The following is a 25,343-nucleotide window of genomic DNA, read 5'->3' on the forward strand; positions in this document are numbered from 1 at the left end:
GTAGTGATACTGCCTCGGAAACCCAAGGAGGGGTCGCTATGAGTCAGGGCTGACTCAACGGCACATAACAACAACAACAACAAGGAATATGTTCCTTTTAGGTGGTATTGTTTATGTTATGGGCCTGTATACTGTTTGGAGGAAAGGTGGTCTCCAGGAATGGTTTCTGTTCCAGGTCAGAAGGGTTTCTTAGGGCCATAATCTTGGGGGTTACTCCAGTCTCTGTCAGACCCATAAGTCTAGTCTTTTTTGTGAATTTGATTTTTTTTATTGTACATTTTTCTTCCACTCTGTTGTGATCCCAGTCAGAGCAGTCTGTAGTGGTAGCCAGGCACCATCTAGTTCTTCTGGGTCTTGGGGTCATGTAGGCTGTGGTTCAGCTGGTCCATTAGTCCTCTAGATTAATTATTCCCTTGAGTCTTTGGTTTTCTTCACTCTCTTTTGCTCCAAACAGGAAGAGTCCAATAGTCTTATCTTAGAGACCACTCACAAGCTTTTAACACCCCAGATACTATTCACCAAAGTAGGATGCAGAACACTGTCTTTATGAACCATGTTGTGCCAATGGACAAGGATGTCTCCTGAGTCGACGGTCCTTCACCTTCGAGCTAGGACCTTCAACCTGCAAAGTGTTTAGTTATGTCTGAGAAGTTTCCATGACTGCCCCTTGTGTGCTCTATTGTGTGTATTAATATACATATAGCATCTACAATTGTGTATGTAGAAATATCCACAACCAAACCTGTGTCTGTAGGTAGGTGTTCTCCCTTACACTCTCCCACACCTCTTTAGCATACCTATCTACCTGTGTATCCATTTGTAAATTATTGTTTGTTAATCATATTGTTGCAGGATTGTCTGTGTTACAGTAATTATGGTAGATGCCCTTTATTCTTGCGTTCCTCTCAGTGTCTGCCTTTGCCTTGGTCACATTGTACTGACTTCTCCCGTCTTGTGTTTTGCTTCTCCTTTCACTATTATTAACACATGTCTTCTATCTCTCTAGTTCTATCTCTCTCTCTAGTTCTGTCTATCTATCTAGTTCTACCTTGGTCCTTGGTGTAAGACCAGCTCTTCATAGATAGATGGATTTATGTCTAGATCCTCATTTCTGTTGTACCAGGCCAGGCTGTTTTGACTACCATGGCTGTATATAATAGGTACTGAGATCAGGTAGTGTGAGGACTTGTCTTTTCTTTCTCTTCTTCAATAATACTTAACTTATCCAGGACCTCTCTCATTTCCATATTAAGCTGGTGATTAGTTTTTCCACCTCATAAAGAGTTGGAATTTGGATCAGGATTTCATTATATCTATAGATCCCTTTAGGTAGTATTGACATTTTCACAATGTTAAGTCTTCTTATACATAAGCAGGGAGCTCTGGTAGCATAGTGGCTAAGGCACTTGACTGCTAACCAGAAGGCCGGCGGTTCAAACCCACCAGCCACTCCCTGGAAGGAAGATGGGGCAATCTACTTCCATAGTGATACTGCCTGGGAAACCCAAGGAGGGGTCGCAATGAGTCGGGTCTGACTCGACGGCACATAACAACAACAACAACAACATACATAAGCATGGTATATTTTCTCATTTATGTTGGTCTCTATTGGCTTCTTATAGTACTGTTTTATAGTTTTCTTTTTATAGGTCTTTTATGTCACTGACTTTTTATAGGTCTTTTATGTCACAAGAACTAACAGATCTGTCCTGGAGGAAGTGCAGCCAGAATGCTCCTTGGAAGCAAGAATGGCCAGACTTCCTCTCACCTATTTTGGTCATGTTGTAAGAAGGGACCATTCCCTGGAGAAGGATGTCATGCTTGGTAGGGTAGAGGGTTGACGAAAGAGGGGGAGGCCTTCAACGAGATGGATTGACACAGTGGCTGTGATGATGGGCTCAAGTACAGCAGGGATTGTGGGGCTGGCGCGGGATCGGGCAGTGTTTCGTTCTGCTGTGCGTGGGGTCGCTATGAGTCGGAAACGACTCGACGGCACTTAACAACAATAACATGTCACTGATTACAGTTGTTCCTAAGAATTTTATCTTTTAGGTCACTGTGGTAAATGGTATTTTTCTGATTTCCTATTTGAAGTTCTCTTTATTGGTGCCAAGGAATCCAACCAATTTTTGTATGTTGATCATATATCCTGCTACTTTCCTGAATCCTGTTAGTTCCATTAGCTTTCTTATGGAATTTTCGGGGTTTTCTAAACTCAAGGAGGGGTCGCTATGAGTCAAGACTGACTCGCTGGCAGTGAGTTTGGTTTTTTTGGTATATATATGATGATATCATCTGAAAATAGGGATAATTTTATTTTTCTTTACCAGTTTGAATGCCCTTTATTTCCTTTTCTTGCCTTATTGCTCTAGCTAGGCTTTCCATACAATGTTGAGTAAGAGTTTTGATAAAAGGCATACTTGTATAGTTCCTGTTCTCTAGGGGAATGCTTTCAATATTTCTCTGTGGAGAATAGTGTTGGTTGTTGGTTTTGTACAAATGCCCTTTATTTTGTTGAGGAATTTACTTTCTATTCCTATTTTGCTGAGGCTTTTTATCAGGAATGGTGTTGGACCTTATCAAGTGGCTTTTCTGCATCAATTGAGATGATCATGTGATTCTTTTGTTTTATTTATGTAGTAGATTATGTAGATTGATTGCCTGATGTTGAACCATCCTTGTATACTTGGTATGAATCCCACTTGGTCATGATTTATTATTTTTGTGATATGCTGTTGAATTCTATTGGCTAGAATTTTGTTAAGAATATTTGCATCTATGTTCATGAGGGGTATTAGTCTAATTTTCTTTTTCTGTGGTGTCTTTGCCTGGCATCGATATTGGGGTTATGCTAGCTTCATTCAATGAATTCAGGAGTATTGCTCCCTTTCCTCTGCTCATTTCAGAGGATATTTCTAGTTTGAGTAGTGTTGGTGTGAGTAAGCTCTTCTCTGAACGTTTGGTAGAGTTCTCCAGTGAAGCTATCTGGGCCAGAGTTTTTATTGTTAGGAGTTTTTTTTTTTTTTTTAAACTACCTTTTCAATCTCTTCTTTTGCTTTGGGTCTGTTCAGTTTTTCTACCTCATTTTGTGTTAGTTTAGGTAGGCAGTATGTTTCTAGAACTTTGTCTATTTTCTCCAGGTTTTCAAATTTGTTGTAATATTATTTTTAATAGTATTATTTATTGATCCTTTTTATTTCAGTTGGTTCTGTTGTAATGTCATCCATCTAATTTCTTATTTAGGTTATTTGCTTCTTCTCCTGCTTTTCTTTTTAATTTGGCCAGTGATTTGTCAATTTTACTGATCCTTTTGATTAACCAACATCTGGTCTTATAGATTCTTTCCCTTGTTTTTCTGTTCTCTGTTTCATTTATTTCTGTTCTTTCTTTCCTTCTAGTGACTTTGGGATTCTTTTGCTGTTCTCTAGTTGTTCAAGTTGTAGAATTAATATTTTGATCTCAACCCTTTCTTCTTTTTTGGTGTGTATTTATTGCTATAAATTCACCTCTGAGTATGGCTTTCCTGTGTCCCACAGGTTTTGTTATGTTTTCATTCTTGTTTGATTCTAGCAATTTTTAAAAGAATGTTATCTATTAACCAATTTTTATGTAAGATTCAGTTTCTATATATTTTATTTTCTTCCTGTTATTGCTTTCTACTTTTATAGCATTGTGATCAGAGAAATTGCTTTGTATTATTTTGATGTTTTACTTGTTTTGTGACCTAAAATGTGGTCTATTGTGGAGAATGATCTATGTGTGTTGGAAAAGAATGTATACTTTGCTGCTGTTGGGTAGAGTTTTCTGTATATGTCTATGAGGTTGAGTTGATTGGTGGCATTTAGATCTTCTGTAACTTTGTTGAGTTTCTTTCTAGTTCTGTCATTCACTGAAAGTGGTGTGTTGAACTCTCCAGCTATTATTGTGGAATTGTCTACTTCTCTTTCAAATGCTGTTAGGGTTTGTTTCATGCATTTTGGAGATCTGTTTTTGGGTGTATGTATATATATATTATGGTTATGTCCTCTTGGTGGATTGACCTTTAAATCATTATATAATGTCTGTCCTTAACTTTTATAAGGAGCACTGTGGTGAAAGCATTGGGCTACTAACCAAAAGGTCAGTGGTTCAAACCTACCAGCCACTCTGGGGGAGAAAGATGAGGCAGTATGCTTCTGTAAAGATTTACAGCCTTGGAAACTCTATGGGACAGTTTTATTCTGACTTTAGGGTTGCTTTGAATCAGAATTGACTTGATGGCAGTGGGTTTGGTTTTATCTTTTATGGTAGATTTTGCCTTAAAGTCTATTTTAAGAATATTACTCCTGCTCTTCTTTCACTATTGTTTGCTTGACACATTTTTTCCCATCCTTTTGAGTTTTTTTTTTTTTCTTTTGTCTAAGATATGTCTCTTGTAGACAGCATGTTGATAAGTTGTATTTTGTAATCCTTTCAGCCACTGTTTCTTTACTGGTACATTTAATCCATTTAATTCAGTGTGATTTTGACAGGTATGAGTTTATTGCTGTCATTTTGTTATGCCTTTTTTTTTTTAACGTGTCAACAGTTTTTGTCCTGCTCAGCTTTGTTTTGTTCTTTTCTTTCTTTCTTTTTTTTTTTTTTTTTTAATTTTCTTTAGTTTATTTCACTGTTGTTCATTGGTTTTGTGTTTAATAAGTCTTTATGTTTTTCTTTTGATGAGTAGGTTTGTTAACTTTCTTTGTGGCTACCTTGAAATTTACCTTTATTTTCCTAAGTTTAACAGGTGCTGTACTAAGAACTTATGTGTACTAACTCCTTTAATGGACACAACTAACTAAGGGGTTGGTCTCCTTTTGCAGATGATGAAAAACCTGAGGTAGAGCATAGTAACACAGCAGTAAGTGGCAGAGCTACAGTTTAAACCCAGATAGGCTGATCTGTTTCTTTCTTTCCCCTCTTCACATCAATTTAACTCCACTTCTGAGTTCCACATTTTGTTGGGCTAAAATCTTAGTCATTATTGGGGAAAGTTCTCTCCCTGGGGTTGTACAAAGGCTCTGGGGTCTGATGAAAAGGCAGTGCAATGGCGATGCAAGGAGAGTTTCTCCAGGGTGTGGCCTACATCACCTTTTATCCTTTTCAAGAGATAAAAAGGAGAGGGAAGTGAGCAGAGGAGAGACCTCAGTACCACCAAGAAAGAAGAGCTGGGAGCAGACTGGGTCTTTTGGACACTGGGTGTCTGTGCTGAGAATCTCTTAGGTCCAGGAGAAAGTTAATCCCAGGACATCTGGAGATCTCCAAGTGACGGTGGGCCAACGGATGTTGAAGGAAACAAAGACTTTCCCCCAGGGCCAACAGAGAGAGAATTCCCTCCTAGAACTGGCCTCCTGAATTCAGATTTCTATCCTCCTAAACTACAAGAGAATAAATTTCTGTTTGTTAAAGCCAAATGCTTGTGATTTTCTTTTGCAGCAGCACTTGATAACTAAGAGAGTTGCTATTACTGTTATGATTGTTATTCGTCCCCTTGAGGTCTGTTCTCTCCCTGAGGGTAAGCACACATACCTTTCCTGTTAAATGGCCTCTGAATATTGCCCCTAGCTTCTCAAAGGCCTTCTTCCTTCTCTCCTTCCCAACACCTCCTAGTATAACACCCTCAATGAGTTTGTTGTTGTTAAGTGCCACGGACTCGGCTCTGAATCATAGTGACTCTGTGTTCAACAGAATGAAACACTGCCCAGTGCTGTGCCAGCCTTACAATCCTTGCTATACCTGAGCCCATCATTGCAGCCACTGTGTCAATCCATCTTGTTGAGGGCCTTCCCCTTTTTCGCTAACCCTCCACTTTACCAAGCATGGTATCCTTCTCCAGGGAATGGTTCCTTCTAACAATATGACTAAAGTAGGTGAGGCACAGTCTGGCCATTCTCACTTCCAAGGACTATTCCAGCTGCACATCTAGGATAGATTTGTTCATTCTTTTAGCAGTCCATGATACTTTCAGTATTCTTTGCCAACACCACAACTCAAAAGCATCAACTCTTCTTTCGGTCTTCCTTATTCATTGTCGAGCTTTCACATGCATATAAGGCTATTGAAAATACCATGGCTTGGGTTGGGCATACCATGGTCTTAAAAGAGACATCTTAGTTCTTAAGAACTTGAAAGAAGTCTTTTGCAGCAGATTTGCCCAGTGCAATGTGACGTCTGATTTCTTGACTTCTGCTTCCATTGATGTTGACTATGGAACCAAGTAATATGAAATCTTTGACAATTTCAATCTTTTCTCCATTTATCATGATGCTGCTTATTGGTCCAGTTGTGAAGATTTTCGTTTTCTTTAAGATGTAATCCATACTGTAGATGGTGGTCTTTAACCTTCATCAGTAAGTGCTTCAAGTCATCCTTGCTTTCAGCAAGCAAGATGATGGCACCTGCATATTGCAGGTTGTTACTGAGTCTTCCTCCAATCCTGATGCTACATTCTTCTTCCTATAGTCCAGCTTGAATTATTTGCTCAGCAGACGGATCAAACAAGTATGGTAAAAGTTGTTGTTAGGTGCTGTCAAGTCAATTTTTGTGATGGAGCAGAACTGCCCATAGGGTCTTCTAGGATATAGTCTTTACAGAAGCAGATTGCCAGGTCTTTCTGCAAAGCTGCTGAGTGGCTTCAAACCACCTGCCTGTTGGTTCACAGCTGAGCTTCACTATGTGTCATCAGGGTTCTTCCTCAATGAGTTCAGAGATTCCAAAAGGCCAGAAGAGCTGTTGACTTCGGGCTTTTGATTCTTGGTCTTTCAGGTTAAAATCTCAGGAAGCAGAAATTACCCTTAAAGAGGTGGTTGGTGATAGAAAATGTAAGAACAAGTACTATTTAAATACACTACCCTGTCTGAAGTGCTATGGAGAAAAGGTACAGGGTGCTAGGAGAAGGTACAACACCTGAAACTCATGGCAAGTCCTTGTAGCAGGTGCACTATGCCCCACCACAGGACACAGGGGCAGTGAGGCCTAAACGAGGCTTTCTGGGGCAGGGTTCAGGCACACCTACTCTTTAACTGGAATAAGAAATTAATAATAACTTTATAATTTTGAAAAAACAATGTCATGACCCTAACATAATTATTCTCATTTGCCATATGTTCTCTTTGAAATTTGCAATGCTTACAGTTTTTCATGTGTATTTATATGTGGTGTTAGATTGGGTATGGTATTGTTTCAATCAGATAAGAGAGTACTTTTTTTCTTTCATTTGCTGTATTTTGATTCAATTGTAATCATGGTATATACCATGTGCTTTGGGAGTTTTCACCTAATGCATCCTCATTGGACTCTTCCCTTCATAGTCTTTTAGCTTGCCTTTTCAACAACCACAGAAGATGCTCATGTGATGGGCCAAGATTTGCTTAGCTGTTTTTCTGTGGTCGGGTTTTGGGTGTGTTCCACTTTTTAATTGTTGTAAGTAATGCCACAGCACATCTCTCTCTGAAGGTCTCTTAGCTGTTGCTGAGTCGTTTCCTTAATGATAAGTTCTTGGGGGGTGGAGATCACCTGGTGAGAAGCAATGTACTGGGACACCTTGGAGATACTGTGGGTTCAGTTCCAGACCACTGCAATAAAGTAAGTATCACAATGAAGTGAGTCACATGGATTTTTTGGTTTCAAGACAGTTATGTTTACACTACACTACATATAAAAGTTACATTTACATTCTACTGTAGTCTATTAGGAGCTCTGGTAGCGTAGTGCCTAAGGCACTTGGCTGCAAACCAGAAGCCTGGTGGTTCAAACCTGCCAGCCACTCCTCGGAAGGAAGGTTGGGCAATCTACTTCCGTAGTGATACTGCCTCAGGAAACCAAGGAGGGGTCGCTATGAGTCGGGGCTGCGACGGCATGTAACAGCAACAACAACATAGTCTATTAAGTGTGTAATAGAATTATAAAAATGTTTGAAATATTGAGAATTACTAAAGCGTGACACAGAAGCACAAGGTGAGCACATGCTGTTGGAAAAATGGCAGATTGACTTGCTCGCAGGGTTGCCACACACCTTTGATGTGTAAAATAAAGCACAATAAAACAAGGTATGCCTGCAGCAGGAAGAGCACGGGCTGGGGAGTAACAAGGAACGGGCCTGGGATTTGGGCTGCATTTCCTAGCAGGGCTTGGTCCTCAATTCAGTGTCTTGAGCTGTGGATCAAGACTTGTAAGTTGTTGTTTGTTGTTGTTATGTGCCGTCGAGTCGGACCCGACTCATAGCGACCCCTCCTTGGGTTTCCGAGGCAGTATCACTACGGAAGTAGGATTGCCCAACCTTCCTTCCGGGGGAGGGCTTGTGGGTTTGAACCCCCCGGCCGTCTGGTTAGCAGGCAAGTGTCTTAGCCACTATGCTACCAGAGCTCCCCAGACTTGTAAGTGGAACAAGTAAATCAGTCAGCATTTTTTTTTTCTTAAAAGAACACATTCATATAAAATTGTTTTGTTAAAATTCTATTTGTGTGTGTGTGTGTGTGCGCGCATGCATGCGCAGTGGGTTGTGATGTCAAATGCATGTTTTTACTCTGGGTTGTGGGCAAAAGGTTGCTGTTGTTGTTAGGTGCTGTTGAGTCGTCTCCGAGGCCTAGCAACCTTATGTACAACAGAATGAAACACTGCCCAGTCCTAAGCCATCCTCACAATCACTGCTATGGTTGAATTCATCGTTGCAGACACTGTCAGTCCATCTTGTTGAGAGTCTTCCTCTTTTTTGCAGACTTTCTACTTTACCAAAGAGCTCTGGTAGCGTAGTGCCTAAGGCATTTGACTGCTAATCAGAAGGCTGGTGGTTCAAACCCACCAGCCACTCCTCGGAAAGAATGTTGGGCAATCTACTTCCATAGGGATATTGCTTCGGAAACCCAAGGAGGGGTCGCTATGAGTTGATGGCAGTGAGTTTGTTTTTTTGGTTTTCCACTTTACCAAGCATGGTTTCTTTCTCCAGGGATTGGTCCCTTCTGATAACATGACCAAAGTACCACAGATGAAGAATGGCCCATTCTCACTTCTAAGGAGCATTCCAGTTATGCTGCTTCCATGATAGACTTGTTCATTCTTCTGACAGTCCGTGGGATTTTCAGTATTCCTCACCAACACCACAATTCAAAAGCATCAGTTCTTCTGGGATCTTCCTTATTCGTTGTCTGGCTTTCACATGCACACGAGGCTACTGAAAATACCATGGATTGCGTAAGGTGCACCTTAGTCTTCAAAGTGACATCTATGCCTTTTAACACTTTGAAAAGGTCTTTTGCCGATTTTCCCAGGGCAGTACATCATTTGATTTTTTTTCACTGCTGCTTCCATGGGTGTGGATACAAGAAAAATGAAATCCTTGTTAACTTCAATCTTTTCTCCATTTATTATGATGTTGCTTATTAGTCCAGTTGCGAAGATTTTTGTTTAATGTTGAGGTGTAAACCATACTGCAGGCTGTAGTCTTTGATTTTCATCAGTAAGTGCTTCAAGTTTTTTTCACTTTCTGCAAGCAAGGTTGTGTCATCTGCATGCTGTAGGTTGTTAATGAGTCTTTCTCCAATCCTCATGCCACATTCTTCAGATAGTCCAGCTTCTTGGATTATTTGCTCAGCATACAAATTGAATAATTATGCTGAAAGAATACAGCTCTGACACACACCCTTCTTGATTTTAAACCATGCAGTATTCCCCTGTTCAGTTTGAATGGCTCTTGGTCTATGCACAGGCTCTGCATGAGCTCAATTAAGTGTTCTGGAATTCCCACTCTTCACAATAATCTGTGTATGACCCACATAGTCGAATGCCTTTGCAAAATCAGTAAAGCACAGGTAAACATCTTTTTGGAATTGTTTTCAGCCAAGATACATCTTACTTACATCAGCAATGATCTCTCTTGTTCCAAGTCTTCTTCTGAAAGCAGCTTGAATTTTTGGCAGTTTCCTGTCAATATACTGCTGTGATTGTTTTTAAATTATTTTCAGCAAAATTTTACTTGTGTGTGATAGTAATGATATTGTTTGATAATTTTGGCATTCTGTTGGACACCTTTCTTTGGAATGGGTACAAATAGCGATGTCTTCCATTCAATTGGTCAGGTAACTGTCTTCAAACTTCCTTGGCATAAACAAGTGCGTGCTTCCAGGGTTGCATCCATTTCTTGAAACATCTCAATGGAAATCCCTTCAATTCCGGGAGCCTTGTTTTTTGCCAATTACTTCAGTGCATCTAGGGCTCCTTCCTTCAATGCCATTGGTTCTTGATCATATTCTGCCTCCTGAAATGGTTGAATGTTGAACCAATTCTTTCTAGTACAGTGACTCTGTGTATTCCTCCCAACTTCTTTTGATGCTTCCTGCATTGTTCAATATTTTTGCCCATAGTATCCTTCACTATTGCAACTCAAGGCTTGCATTTTTTTCTTCAGCTCTTTGCTTCTGAGAAATGGTAAGTATATTCTTCCCTTTTGGTTTTTTAACTCTGGGTCTTTGAACATTTCATTGTAATACTTTGTCTTCTTGAGGCACCCTTTGAAATTTTCTCTTCATTTAATCATTTCTTTCCTTTGTTTTCACGATTCTACTTTTAAGAGCAAGTTTCAGAGTCTCTTCTGACATCCATTTTGCTCTTTTCTTTCTTTCCTGTGTTTTCAGTAACTTCTGGCTTCTTTATGTATGATGTCCTTGATGTCATCCCACAACTCATTTGGTCTTCAGTCATTGCCTAACCTTTTATGTTGTTGAAAAAAGGTACGTGCAATGAATAAGTTATTGGTCTTGCAAAATTCTATCATGCGATCTCCTGTGTCATTTCTATCACAAAGGCCCTACTTTCCAATGACTGATGTTTCTTTGTTCCCAACATTCACATTCCAAACACTCCTGTAACTATTAATGCATCCTGTTTGCACATTTGGTCAATTTCAAACTGCAGAAGTTGGTAAAAATCTTCAATTTCTTCATTTTGTTTATGGTTAGTGTGTAAATTTGAGTAATAATAGGATTAACTAGTCTTCTTTGTTGGTGTATGGGTATTATTCTGACACCGACAGCATTTTACTTCAAGATAGATCTTGAAATGTTCTTCTTGATGATAAATGCAATGCCAGTCTCCTATTTCAGCTCACTAATGCCTAAGACATTGGTCTTTATATGTTCCATTTCATTTTTGACAAATTCCAATTTTCCTAGATTCATACTTTGTACATTCCACATTCTGATTATGAATGGATGTTTGCAGCTGTTTCACCTCATTTTGAGTCATGCCACATGAGCAAATGAAGGCCCTGAAAACTTTACTCCATTGACTTCAATAAGGTTACTCCACTGATATCACTAAGGTCATCTCTACTTTGAGGAGGCTGCTCTTCCCCAGTTGTATTTTGAGTGCCTTCCAACCTGAGAGGGTCATCTTTCGACCCTGTATCAGATAATGGTTTATTGCTGTTCACTGGGTTTTCTGGCATTTTATCAGACAGTGTTTCCCCACTATTCACAATCTTTTTAGTGGTCAATTTTTTCAGATGTGGACTGTCACATCCTTCTCCCTAGTCTGTCTTACTCTGGAAGCTCTGCTGAAACCTGTCCACTATGGGTGACCCTGCTGGTACTTGAGACACTGGTATCATAGCTTCCAACATCACAGCAACACACAAGCCATCCCAGAATGACAAACAGACAGATGAGTGGTGCTGTGGGCAAAGTAAGTAAGCAAAATATTCCTTTAGGCTTTCTGAGTCTCTTTTCCTGAGTCTGTAAAATGGGTCAATAACCTGAACTTCATAAGGTTTTTGTGAACATATAACATATGTCTTTATCCTCAATCCATCCACCTTCATCTCCACTATCACCGTCCAGCCCTGGCACTACTATGTTTTGCCTGGACAACTGCAACAGTCCCCTAACCAGATGTCACTTATCTACCCCATCCCACTACAGTTCTTTCTCATTACAGGAATAGCGAGCATCTTAAAACCTAATTCATATTGTGTCAATCTGCTGCCTAATTTCCGCTCCCCCCCAAACTTTTTATTGTGATTTGGGTGAAATTCTACAGAGCAGATTCATTTTCCATTCAACAGTTTGGGTGAAATTTTGCAGAAAAGATTCGTTTTCCATTCTACAGTTTATACACATTTTGTTTGGTGACATTGATCACAACCTTCACAACATAACAGCTCTCTTCCCACTTCCTGCCTGTGGTTACCTTTTCCTTGTGGCCTTCTTTCCTATGCATTCCTGTCTCCCTAGCTTTCTCCTTGTGCAAATGCTGCCCTTCTGAACTCCCTGGTGGACTGTTCTCAGGAGCACATCTCCCTGGTGTAATTAATTGTTCATCTCCAAGCTCTATTATTTGGCTGAAAGTTAAGCCACAGGAGTGAGTTCAATCCCAGACCTGAAGGGTGGGTAGGGGCCATAATCTTAAGGGTTTCATCAGTCTCTATCTGACCAGTAACCCTAGTCTTTTTCATGTTTTTGAATTTTGTTCAACATCTTTCTTCCACTTTATCCAGGATCTCCAATTCTGATCTCTAAGTGGCTGGCATTGGTAGCCGGGCACCATCTAGTTCTTCTGGTCTCATTAGTCCCGTGGGCTAATTTTCTGCATGCGTCTTTGCTTTCCTTCACTTCCCTTTTTTTCTGGAAGAGGAGAGACCAATAGGTGCATCTTAGAAGCCTAAATTCTTGCACTGATCTCCCACTGAAGTAAGAAAAGTCCAGACTTCCTACCATGTCCTGCCCTCGTGGTCTGGCCCCGCACCCGCCTGTTGGGCCCATTCTTTCGCATTAACCCCCTCCCACTCACCCTCTGGTTTACCCGGCGCTGCGGAACCCCCAGAGGCCCCTGGCAACCGGCACAGGTATGTGGCGTGCCCCAAGCCCCCAGGACACGGCGGCGCTGGTGTTTACGTTCCGGGTTGGGGGGCGGGACCAGGACGGCGGCGCTTTACTTCCGGGGCGCGGTGGGGCTGGGCGGGCTCCTGGTCTCCTGGCCTGTGCGGAGCTCCGCGGCGGCAGTGGCGGCGGCGGCGGAGGCGCGGCGCGGCGCGGGCGTCGGTCCGGGGAGCGGCATCATGAGCGGTGAGTGGCGGCCCCGCCGCTGTCACTTGCCCCGGTCGCCCCGGCTCCCGCCGCTCCAGTGACACATTGCGGAGCCTGAGTGCTCGCATCCCGCTCGCTCCCAGACCCCCGCCTCATCGCCGGCAGCGTCCTGGCCGCCGGGACGCCGGGTTCCTGGCCCCGGTCACTTCCAGTTCTGGGACTGCCCGAGTCCAGGCACGCCCAGTCTGCGGATCCCTGTGCACTAGTGACAGCGGGCGCCCGGTGCCCCAGTCCCTCCCAGCGCTCCGACCACGTTGCCCGGTTGCCGGAGCCTGGTGCTCACGGTCTCGTCTGGCTTCCAGACGCCCGAGTCCCCGCTCAGTCATTCCCGGGACCCCTGTCTCCAGTCACTCCGTTTTGCACACAGGCGAAGGGTGGCTCTCGATGGCCCTGAAGCCTGGTGTCCCAGGAGCCCCCAGCCCCCAAAGGACTGTCAGTTCCTCAACCCCTTTGTCTCTCGCTCGTCTTAGTCCCCCTGCGCCCCTGTGCTGTGCTGTCCCGGTCGCCACCGTCCCAGGTGCCGTCCCCGCCTCCCTTCTCGGTCCCGGGCTCTCACACCGCGCTCATGCCTTCTGGCCCAGCGCCTGCCATTGCTTTCTTTGCCTCCTGCGAGGTCTCTCTTGCCCTGCCCTGCAACCCTCTTTCTTGCCCAGGGCTGAGCCCATCTGGGGACCCCGCTTCGCCCTCCTCCCTCCCACCCGGGAGAGGGGTGGTTCTGGCGGGGAGGCTGGCAGGGGAGGCAGGTGGGTGTACACAGCTTGTCCTCAGTGTTTCCGAAGTTTGGTCCCTTGGTTCTGACTCGCTGTCCACAGCCCTTTCCTATGAAGAGTGCTATTGGTGTCTTGGTGCTAAGTCATTCCCGGGTCTTCTAAGTGGAGATGGCAGTGACTCAGGGAAGCTTCTGGGCTCGCCTCTGACTGCCTTTCCGGCCACTCTGGGATCTGGACTTGCTTGGCAGGAACCGCCTAGCCTCGGAGTGCTTGTTCCCCTCACTGTGCAGTTGCTTCTGAAGGACCCTGCGTGCAGCCCCTCGGCCCTGGCGTGGAGAATTTCTGGAGATTGAGAGTGGGGCAAGGTGACAGGGCTGCTCCTCTCTTTCTAACTTTTATCTCTGTGGACTCTTTTCCCCCAAGTTACTGCTGTGCAAGAGCCAGATTTGTGAAACCATGGTCCTTATGGTTCGTGGCGGAGGAGGAAGGTTGCTGTGAGATTGTCCGTCTTCTGTCGCCAAAATGATGGATTAGTTAAGGGTTCTTGAACATTAGTGATACCACAACAGAGGTTTGATGAGCTGCCTTACCAACAGGGCAAAAATAGCCATTGAGATCACACTAGCTGACTGTCCTAGAAGTCCCAGCATAATGGGGAGAAATAATAGTATCTGTCTCCTAAACCCATTTCTATTGACTGTGTGCTGACTCACAGAGACCCTATAGAACAGGGTAGAACTGCCCCATAGGGTTTCTAATGCAGTAAATGTTTATGGAAGCAGACTGTCTCGTCTTTCTCCTGCAGAGTGGCTGGTGGGTTTGAACTGCTGACCTTCGGGTTAGCGGCTGAATGCTTTAACCACTATACCACCAGAGATCTTACCTACCTCCTAGGGTTGTTGTAATGACTCAATAGTACTTTTTAGGAAAAGTGATTGTTACTGTGCATCTCACATGGTATATGAGATCTGTTATTGATTCCATAGGACCCATATGGGGTTGGGAGGGGGCTGGTTTCTTGGCCTAGCTTTGGGATAAGGGCTGGGGCTAGGCACACCCTGGAAATCTCTTCCTTTTAATGTGACCAAGGAGTCCTTGCCAGCAGCTCACAGTTAGGGACCATTCTTTCTTCTGTGTTCATCACAAGAGGAAGTGAAATTGCCTAGCCAAGGGGGAGTCCATCAGTGTATCTTTCAGGGGCCAGTTTAATATCAAAGCTAAGGAATTTTCCGTTTTGAGTTTTAATCATTAGGTCAAAGACCAAACAGATTCCAGAAGGAAAGCAATAAAGGGCTATTTAGGGAAGAAGCACTAAGGGTGAGACTTCTTGTGGAAAGATTGGAGTTGAGGCAGAAAAAGTGGTTGCTGAGGATGGAAGGGGAATTCCCGGGTATTTTCAATCCTTTGTTGATAGCACCGTTGAGGGGACTTTCCCACCTGTGGGACTAAACTCGGGCACACAATAAAATAAGGCATAGAAGTTTTTCCTCTCTTCTTCTTTAATAGAACATTTCAAACATCACAGAAGCAAAGAGAATAGTATGATAACCCCACATGGTACCTACCAGGTGGATTCCACAATTACCCACTCATTTAATCTGTTCTCCTACTTACTCCCCTCCCCTGCGCAGATTATTTGGAAGCAAATCCCAGACACCATTTCATCTCACCTGTAACTGTTTCAGAATGTATCCCTAAAATACAGGGATTCCTTCTTTCATAACTGAATTCCATTATCAACCCTGTGAGAAAATAAGAATAATTCCCTAATATCATCACAAGTCCAGGGAATGCAGATTTCCACAGTTGTCTTATAAGTTTTAGTTTATTTGTTAAACTCAGGATGTAAATAAGATTTAAACACCGTGAGCTGGTTATCTGTCTTTTTGTATCTATCTTCTTACAGCCCAGTAGCGTTGAATACATTCACACTGCTGGGCTGTCCTCGCTGCTGTCTCTTGTTGTTGTTATGTGCCATCGGCCGACTCAAAGTGACCCCTCCTTGGGTTTCCGAGGCAGTCTGGTAGCACAGTGCCTAAGGCACTTGAATGCTAACCAGAAGGCTGGCGGTTCGAACCCACCAGCCACTCCTTGGAAGGAAGGCTGGGCAATCTACTTCCATAGTGATACTGCCTCAGAAACCCAAGGAGGGGTCGCTATGAGTCGGGGCCAACTTGACGGCACATAACAACAACAACATCTCCACGGAAGTAGATTGCCCAACCTTCCTTCCGAGGAGTGGCTGGTGGGTTTGAACCGCCAGCCTTCTGGTTAGCAGTCAAGTGCCTTAGGCACTATGCTTCCAGAGCTCTTTCCACCACTGCCCAGTTCTGTGTATTTCCATCACCATACTCCCTCCTTTACTACGCATTTCCATCACCATATTCCCTCCTCCTTGTAGCCCCTGGCAGCCACTCATCTGCTTTCTGTCAGTATGGATTTGCCTATTTTGGACATTCATTCCGTACACATGGAGTCATATGCTATGTAGCCTTATGTGTCTGGCTTCTTAGCATGTTTTCAGGGTTCACCTGTGTTGTAGCCTGTGTCAGTACTTCATTCCTTTTTATGGCCTAGTAATATCCCACTTTATATATCTTTCACATTTTGTTTGCACAGTCATTTTGATGGATATTGAATTGTTTCTACCTTTTGGCTGTTTTGAATAGTGCTACTTTGGACAGTTATTCACAAGTATTTGTTTGAACACCTGTTTTCAGTTCTTTTGGGTATACAGTGAAGGGGGTCATTGTTGTTGTTGTTGTTATGTGCCGTCGAGTCGGCCCCGACTCATAGCGACCCCTCCTTGGGTTTCCGAGGCAGTATCACTATGGAAGTAGGATTGCCCAACCTTCCTTCCGAGGAGTGGCTGGTGGGTTTGAACCGCCAGCCGTCTGGTTAGCAGGCAAGTGTCTTAGCCACTATGCTACCAGAGCTCCTCATATGATAACTCTATGTTTACTTGTTTGAGGAGCTGTCGGACTGTTTTCCAAAGCAACCACACTATTTTTTATTTCCACCAGCAGTATATGAGTGTTCCAGTTTCTCTGTATCCTTGCAAACACTTTGATTTGTCTGTCTTTATGGTTATGGCCAGCCTAGTGGATTAGAAGTAGTATCTCACTGTGGTTTTGGTTTGCATTTCCCTTTTGCTGATGGCATTGTTCATCTTTTCATGTGTGTATTGGCCATTTATAGGTCTCTGGAGAAGTGTGTGTTGAGAGTCTTTGCTGATTTTTTAATTTGGTTATTTGCCCCTTAATTGTTGAGCTGTAAGAATTCTTTGCATATTCTGTGTACAAGTCCCTTATCAGATACATGATTTGCAATTCTTTTCTCCATTTCCATAGGTTGTCTTTTCAATTTCTTGATGATTTCATTTGAAGCACAAAGTTAAGTCTTTTTTAAATTCCAAGTTCCCCTTTCATCTCTGTCTTTTCCTCCCCTTGCAATTGTCGTTGAAGGAAACATCATCATCGTCATCTATCTGGTAAGGTTTCCTTCTGGGATTTTGTTGATTGGATTCTTTTGGTGCAGTGTGTTTTGTTGACCCTGGTATAGCCTATAAATTACGAATTAGAGTCTGCTGGGTTTTCTTTCTTTTCTTTTTTTTTTTTTTGAGTTGAAAATGTTTGAGTAGAGTCCGAGGTCACATGGGTTCAAGGCTGAGTACATTAAGTGCAGATAACCAGGAAGTGGAATGGCATTAGGTAAAACACATACAAGATAAATGGGTATCATGAGGCTAGTAGCAACTGAAATGACCATTAATAGGGAAGTGGGTATAGTGGTATAGTCACCTGCTAAAAAACCTCAGAGATGATAAGAGGAGTAAAACGGATTGATACACATTACTGTGCTGTATCAGCAACGTCAGTGTTGTGTGAAAAAATCAAGGGTGCATTATACCTGCAATATAAGCCTTGATGCCAATGAGAGCATGCTCACCAAACAGGGTGTGTGGATTCATCTATGTGTGTGTTGTTGCTGGCTGCCTCACGTTGGCCCCCAGTGCATTGTGACCCCATGCACAATGGAACAAAATGTTGCCCAGCCCTGCGCTACCCCATGATGGGGTGCTATCACATCATTGTGATCCACAGGAGTTTTATTGGCTGATTCTTGGAAGTTGACAGCCAGGCCTTTCTTTCTAGTCTGTCTTCGTCTGGAAGTTCGGCTAAAACCTGTTCCTCATCATAGCAACACACAACCTCCACTGACAGATGAGGGGCGTTGGCTGGACTTGTACCTGGGTCCCCCGCAGCAGGCTGAGGATTCCACCATCAACCACTGGTGCCCCTTACGTGATGTGTGCAGAAGTAAATGAATGGTTGGGAAGAAAGATGTCTACCAGATAGGGGCAGGCGGTTGTCTTAGGGTGGTGGTCGGAGGCCCTTCAGCTTGATGGTAATCGGTTTGATTTGTTTTCCTTTAGTGCATGCAGTAGGTAGGAACCTTGTTTACCTCTCTCTTCAAGTTAAGGAATTCTGATTTCCAGATAATGCTGTTGCTTTTACTGAGAAAGTAGAACTCATAGGGCTACAAAGTCATTCTTTTCAAGAATTTTCTCCTGTAAGACTTTCTACTTGACGTCCTTGATGCTCATTTCTATCAGTAATTATTCTGTTACAAATCTTTCTGAAGTTCAGCAGACACTGTTGATCCCTGTTTTGCGGGTGGGAAAAGCCCGGCCCAGAGAGGTCCAATACCCCTAGAACAGGGAGCTCAAAGGGCCTAATGCACCAGCGTGTGGGCTTGGTGGGTAATTTACTGCAGTTTCTTGCCTGATGTTTGTGTACATTCTAGCAGCTCTCACTTCTTTTTCTGGAATGTTGAAGGTCAGGGTTTTCTGCATTGACTGGCCATCTCTGGCTGTGGCTTGTCCTGGGAATAAAGAATCAGTTGAAATGAGTGAATAGAAAAAAGAATATTTGTGGTTTTATACAAAGCAGGTAAGTGATGATATTGACTTTTTTTTGTTGTTATTGTTCCTGATGAAAGCAGTGGGTTGTTCTGCTCTGGTAGAAAGTAAGAGTAAGTGCCCACTGTCAGCAAACCGTTGACCACCTCCCATGTTAGCAGGTGGCAGTGGAGTGAATCCTACAGCCATTGACTCTCCCTCTCCCTTGTTGCATGACTCTGCCTCGGTAACCTGTTGGAAGTCAAGTTCTTAACATTTGGAACTAACATTCTTCATTCTAGATAGAGCACCTTCCAACCTGGCCGCTGTCTAGTCTATTAAAAATAAAACAAAATGAGACAAAAACCCCAGACCTGCTGCTATGCAGTCAGTTTTGATGGATGGTGGCCCCACTGTGAGTGTTTTCAGTGGCTCCGATCCCTTCAAAGTCTGTACACTACCAGGCCTCTCTCTTGTGGCGCCGCTTGGTGAATTGGAAACACAGCCTTTTGGTTAGTGTTGCTTGGTGTCATCTTGTCAGTTCTGACTCGGCAACCATGTGGATAACAGACCGAAACGTTGCCCAGTCCCATGCTGTCCTTAACAGTCCTTGCTGCCTTTCTGTCCATTGTTGCAGGCCCTGTGTCAGCATTTAGTAGTAGGGTTCTAACTGTGCCACCCAGGGTCCTGTCTCGCCTCTATAACCACAAAACCAAGCCAGTTGCTGTTGATTCCGATTCCTGGTGACCCCTTGTGTAGAACTGTTCCATAGGGTTTTCAGTGACTGCTTTTTCAGAAGTGAGTTGCCAGGCCTTTTTACCGAGGCACTCTGGGTAGACTTGAACTGCCAGTCTTTCAGTTAGTGGCTGAGTGCTTAACCATTTGCATCACTCTCTGCCTATATGTAGGTAGTCCCCAACTTATACGACATACTTGAGTTACAGTGACCCACACTTACGACCACCTTTTTTTTTTTTGTACATTTTATGGTTAGTAACATGAACTGCATACAGTGTTGCACTGTGTAATTTGCTAATGTTAATATTTTCAGATGTAATATTTCCAATCCCCAAAGGCAAAGATTGGCTTTATAAAGATACTGATAATAAAGGGCAACAATAATGAGGGGGAAAAAAAAAAAAGAGATACTTAAATTATGTTAGAACTGACTTCGGATGGAGTCACCGGAACCCCCTCATAAGTCGGGGACGACCTGCATGGGCTGCAGTTTCTCAGCAGGATGATCTCACTCCCAAGGGGGTGGAAGTCTGTTCTCAAGGGGAGGGAAAGAGTGTTCTCTTCTTACGTATAAAGCACTGGTTTATGTGGGTACATAAGCGGATGCACGATGTATCTGTGGTGTTAAAATGTCATGAAAGGGTCGATTAGAAAAAAAAAAGTCTAAAAAGGCGCCATAGAGGGAAAAGAATAATAATAAAAAATATTGGGAAACACTGGTACAAGCTGAAAGGAGCTCAGGTGGTGTAGTGGTTCAGGCATGTGGCTGTTAACCAAAAGGTCGGTGGTTTGAACCCACCAACTGCTCAATGGAGAAGATGAGAGGATCTGCTTCCATAAAGATTGACAGCCTTGGAAACCCAATGGGGGTCACTATGTGTCAGAATCGACTCAATGGCAGCGGATGAGTGAGTGTGTGAATATAGGCTGAAGTAATTTTGTCATTGTTTAAATTTACATTTTGCTTTCACCTTTAACATTTCAGGATAAAACATTGCTATGTGCTTCATACTGATCAAGTTTATGGAGTGTACAGTTCATCATGAATCCGTTATTAATTAATCTGTTGTTCTGAATGTAGCTTAATTTTTAAACTGTAGAAATTTACGTTCTCTCCCCTCCTTATTCTCTTCTATACTAAATAATGGTGCAGTGAACATTTTTGTGAAGATAGTCTTCTTCCTTTTAGATTATTTCTTTGGATGATTTCCCAGATGAAGCATTAACATCAAATTGTTTATGGTTCTTAATTGCTTTTTTTTTTTGCCAAAGTGGTTGTACTAGTTCAAAACACTGCCAGAAAGTCCGAGGGCTCCAGTGACGTGGAGCCTGGCCGGAAAGTCTGAGTTCAGTATTCAGCGAACGTTTCTTGGACAGCACTTTGGACCATCCTCTGTCACTTAATAAAAGGCTGTGTTGTTGATGTCTTTTGAAGCAAATTGAATGAATGTACCAGAAAATGTTTTGTTGGAGTATTGAGCGTGGCAGCCAGGACTGTTTTCGATTGTATGTGGCAGAAACAAATCCCATCCATTTCAATCAAGGGCATTAATAGAATGGAAACGTCTAGTGATAGGGTGGGCTTCAGGCTCAGCTGGATTCAGGTGCTTAGCTAGTGATTAGGACTGTGGCTGACCCGCTCTCCATTCCTCATTCCTCTCTGTGACATCATCTTCAGGCAGCCTCTTTTTCATGCAGACAAGGTGGCTACCAGCAGTGCTTGGGTCACATCCTTCTTTGCTCAAGGCTGGTGGTGTTTGCTGTCTCTACTACAGCAGCACCAGGCTCTCGCGTTCTTCAGGGAACCTTGTTCACTCACGTCATGTTTTTTTTTTTTTTTTTAATTTTTAATAATTTTTTTTATTGTCGTTGGGAATATACATAGCAGAAAATACACCAACAGTTTTTACATAACTTGGATGACATTCTTCAAATTGTGCAACCATTCTCACCCCCTTTTCTGAGTTGTTCCTCCCCCATTAACATACACTCACTGCCCCCTGAGGTTCCTCTCTAATATTTGAGTTGCTGTTGGCCATTTGACCCCATGTAGCTGGTTCTTAAAAGATCACAATGCTTAAGGCACACTGTCTTCACTAGTGAAGTTAAACTCTTGCCTGGCAAAAAACTTCGGGGGCTATTTTTGGTTTAAGGTTTAAAAGTGATCTCAGGACAGTAGTTTCAGGATTTCATCTAGCTTCCAGGGCTCCAGAAAATCTAGATTCTGTGAGACTTTTAAAATTCTGTTCTGCATTTATCTCCCTTTTGATCAGGATTATGCTATCGTATCTTTTATCACAATTGCATAATGTTTTTTTTTACTTGGGTCTGTGTATCTTAGAATCTGCTTTTTCCTCCCCCAACTTAAAAAAAAAAAAACCAGTGATAAAGCAAAACATCAAAATAATATTAAGGAGTATTGTGAAAACATAGATTATTCCTTTAACTATACCTCCCTAGCACATAAAATATTTACATTTTTAAGCATTCCATTGCTGTCTCTGTTCAAAGCATATGCATTTACATAATTGCATGAAGAGTCCACATTTGAATTAGTGTTTCCACTTGCATTATAGCATTTATCCACATTCCTTCCCTTTACAATGATTAAAAATGGCTACAATTGGTAATATGCTACCAAATTGATGTACCAGTTATTTAGTTCTTTCATTGTAGAAAAAGAAAATTTCCATTTATGATGTTCTAGGATGGGATTGACGAAAGTTTTCTGTTAAAGGCCAGATAGTAAATATTTTGGCTTTGCAGGCCATATGGGCCCCATCCCAACAACTCAGTGCTGCCATTGTAGTATGAAAGCAGCTGCAGACAATGTGTAAATGAAGGGATGTGGCTGTGTTCCAATAAAACTTTATTTACACAAACAAGCAGCAGCTGAATTTGGCTTGCAGGCTGCAGTTGCCAGTGCTGGTTCAAGAGAACATGCAGTAAAGATCTCTGTCCCTCATACCTCATTTGTAGGCAGTCATTGTGTTGTAGCACGAAAAGGTTTGGTATTAGACAAACCTGATTCAGCTCCCTACTGTAGTAACTGTAGTACCTTAAAGGAGCTCTGGTGATGCAGTGGTTAAAGTGTATGGCTGGTAACCAGAAGGTTGGCAGTTCAAGCCCATCAGCCACTCCTTGGGAGAAAGATGTGGCAGTCTGCTTCCATAAAGAATAAAGCCCTGGAAACCCTGTGGGGTTCTGTAGGGTTGCTGTGAGTCAGCACTGACTTGATGGCAATGGGTTTTTTGGTTTTGTGCTAAACACTCTTAGGAACTCTGATGGCACAATGGTTAAGTGCTCAGCTGCTAACTGAAGGTTGGCAGTTCAAACCCTCCAGCTACTCTGTGGGAGAAAGATGTGGCAGTCAGCTCTGTAAAGAGTTACAGCCTTGGAAACCCTATGGGACCATTCTGTTCTGTCCTATAGGGTCACTAGGAGTCAAAATCGACTTGTTGGCAAGGGATATTGGATTTAGGTGTAGAAGTTTAGGCAAAAATTTTTAACTTCCCAGGCTCTTAATCCTGTTAAAATAAAATTCATATGAAGCCAATAATAGAAATTGATTGAAGTTTATTTAATATACAACTTAGGGTAACATTGGAGTAACATTTCAGTAACAAATTGATGTAACATTTCTACAAGAGTCAAAAATGTTCTCAAGATGAGAAGAACCTCCAAAATTCTTATACCAAATCTTATGGAAATGGGGAAGGGGGCAGACTTGTTTATATAGTAACAGTTCACCCAGCTTCCAGCCAGACCCTGAAGTTCCTACACATACAGAATTCTGCAAAAGAGCCCAGTGCCTGAGGCAAAATGGCCTCCGCTAGGCTGCTTACTGGGCTGTTGTTTGAGGGTGACATTAGGAAACCAGTGTCTTCAAGGCTCAAGATTCCAAAGGGCACCCAAGGGCGGGTGGCCTGGGTGGGTCACCCCAACTCCATGGACCCAGAATCTGGATTCCAGGAGAATTAAAACCGATTCTTGATTCCCTTGTTGGAAAATGGAAATTGAAGCCAGTGCCTTCCTCAGTGCCTGGAAGATAGAGACTGAAGAGATAGTTATTTCTGCCTTGTCTCACTTCCTTCATTCCTCTTCAGGTTAATGTCTACGGTGTAAAAAGATATCTTGATATCCATGTGTCTTTTGGTATGCGCTGCCATGTTGCTTTTCAGAACTTGTCTGCTATTGAATTGATTATAACTCACAGAGACCCTACAGGATGAAGTAGAACTGCCCCACAGAGTTTCTGAGGCTGTAAATTTTTATGAGCACAGACCACCAGGTCTAACTGCCAACCTTTTAGTTAGTAGCTTAGTACTTAACCATTGTGTCACCAGGGCTCACTTTTCAGAGCTGACGGTACCATATTGTTACCAATGATATGTACCTGTTACACCATAGCTTTACCAACACTGGGGGATTTTATTTTTTTATTATTTTTTTAAAATCCATTTTACTGAAGTATAATTTATGTATAGTGAAATACACAAAACTAAAGTGACATGGGTCAATGCACTTTTTTTTTTTGCAGTGTTCCCTCCCCTCCCCTTCCACCCCTAGTAACCAACAAAGAAAGTTTCCCTCCATATATAACCTTTTCTTGAAACTCCACAACAATGAACTAATACTATATTTGCCCTTCTGTGATTGACTTATTTCACTCAGCATAATGTCCTCCAAGTTCATCCATATTATGTAGTGTTTTGCAGACTCTACATTATTCTTTAGTGCTGCATAGCATCCCATTATGTGTATGTACCATAGTTTGATCATCCAGTCTTCTGCTGATGAGCACGTAGGTTGTTTCCATCTTTTTGCTATTGTAAATAGTGCGATGAACATGAGTGTGCATATATCTTGTTCCTGTCCTGGCTCTCACCTCTCTAGGATATATACCTAGTAATGGGATTGCTGGGTCAAATGGTATCTGCAATCCCAGCTTTCTAAGGAATGGCAATATTGCTTTCCAGAATGGTTGTATCACTTCACAGTCCCACCAGCAGTGAATGAGAATCCCAATCTCTCCACGTCCCTGCCAGCGTTTGTTATTTTATGTCTTGTTGAACCTTGCCATCAGTGCTGGGGTGAAACGGTATCTCATTGTTGTTTTGATCTGCATCTCGCTGATGGCCAATGATTGTGAGCATCTTTTCATGTACTAGCTGGCCACCTGAATATCCTCTGTGGTGAAGTGTCTATTCATGTCTTCTGCCCATTTTTCAATTGGATTGTTAGTTCCTTTGGTGTTGAGGCATTGGAGTTTTCTATACATCTTAGAGATAAGTCCCTTGCCAGATATGTAATTATCAGCAAATATGAATTTGTTGCTGTCATTTTTATCATTTGCTTTTTCATTGTGTCGATTTCTTTGTTCCATATAATTTTCTGTGCTGAGCTCATTTTGTTTATGTATTGTGTTATCACTTCCTTTGTTGCTCTTGTTGTAGTATTTGCTAAATATTTGTCCTCTTTTTTATTTTGATGTGAAGATTTATCATTTTCTTTTGAGGTTACCCTGTGATTTATAGTTTTCTTCCCAAGTTTAGAACAGTCCATTCTATCTTGTAGTTGTCTTGAGTTCCCTACCATCTGGAAGTTCTGTAACGACACAGTTTATTTCCTCTTTTTGGTTTGTAGTTGTCCTCATTTGTCAATTGATGTTTTTGGTTCCCTTTTCACAATCTTGTAGGCTTATTTACTTTGGATACTTCCATAGCTGTTTTTTTTTTTTTTCTGGGTTTTATCATTATGTGTGTTAATGATCAGTCATTGTTGGCTGTTGTTGTTTCTTTGTCCAAAGGGCTCCCTTTAGCATCTCTTGTAAGGTTGGTCTGGTTTTAACAAATTCCCTTAATTTCTGCTTATCTGGAAATGTCCTAATTTCACCATCAT

At 42.4% G+C, this 25,343-nt stretch overlaps 1 protein-coding gene across 1 annotated transcript in view; it reads left to right on the top strand.

The window, feature by feature from the left end:
* The first annotated feature begins 13,066 nt into the window (after window positions 1-13,066).
* Window positions 13,067-25,343, top strand: part of SNX29 (sorting nexin 29) — a 681,105-nt gene continuing 668,828 nt past the window's right edge. The window contains exons 1-3 of the mRNA XM_007939635.2: window positions 13,067-13,073; window positions 13,178-13,369; window positions 13,565-13,707. Coding sequence (XP_007937826.2) covers window positions 13,067-13,073; window positions 13,178-13,369; window positions 13,565-13,707 — 342 coding nt within the window. The remainder of the gene's footprint in view (window positions 13,074-13,177; window positions 13,370-13,564; window positions 13,708-25,343) is intronic.

This window comes from Orycteropus afer, unplaced genomic scaffold (genome assembly GCF_000298275.1).
Source record: "Orycteropus afer afer isolate SDZICR_OR568_19922 unplaced genomic scaffold, OryAfe1.0 scaffold00061, whole genome shotgun sequence".
Lineage (NCBI taxonomy): Eukaryota > Metazoa > Chordata > Mammalia > Tubulidentata > Orycteropodidae > Orycteropus > Orycteropus afer.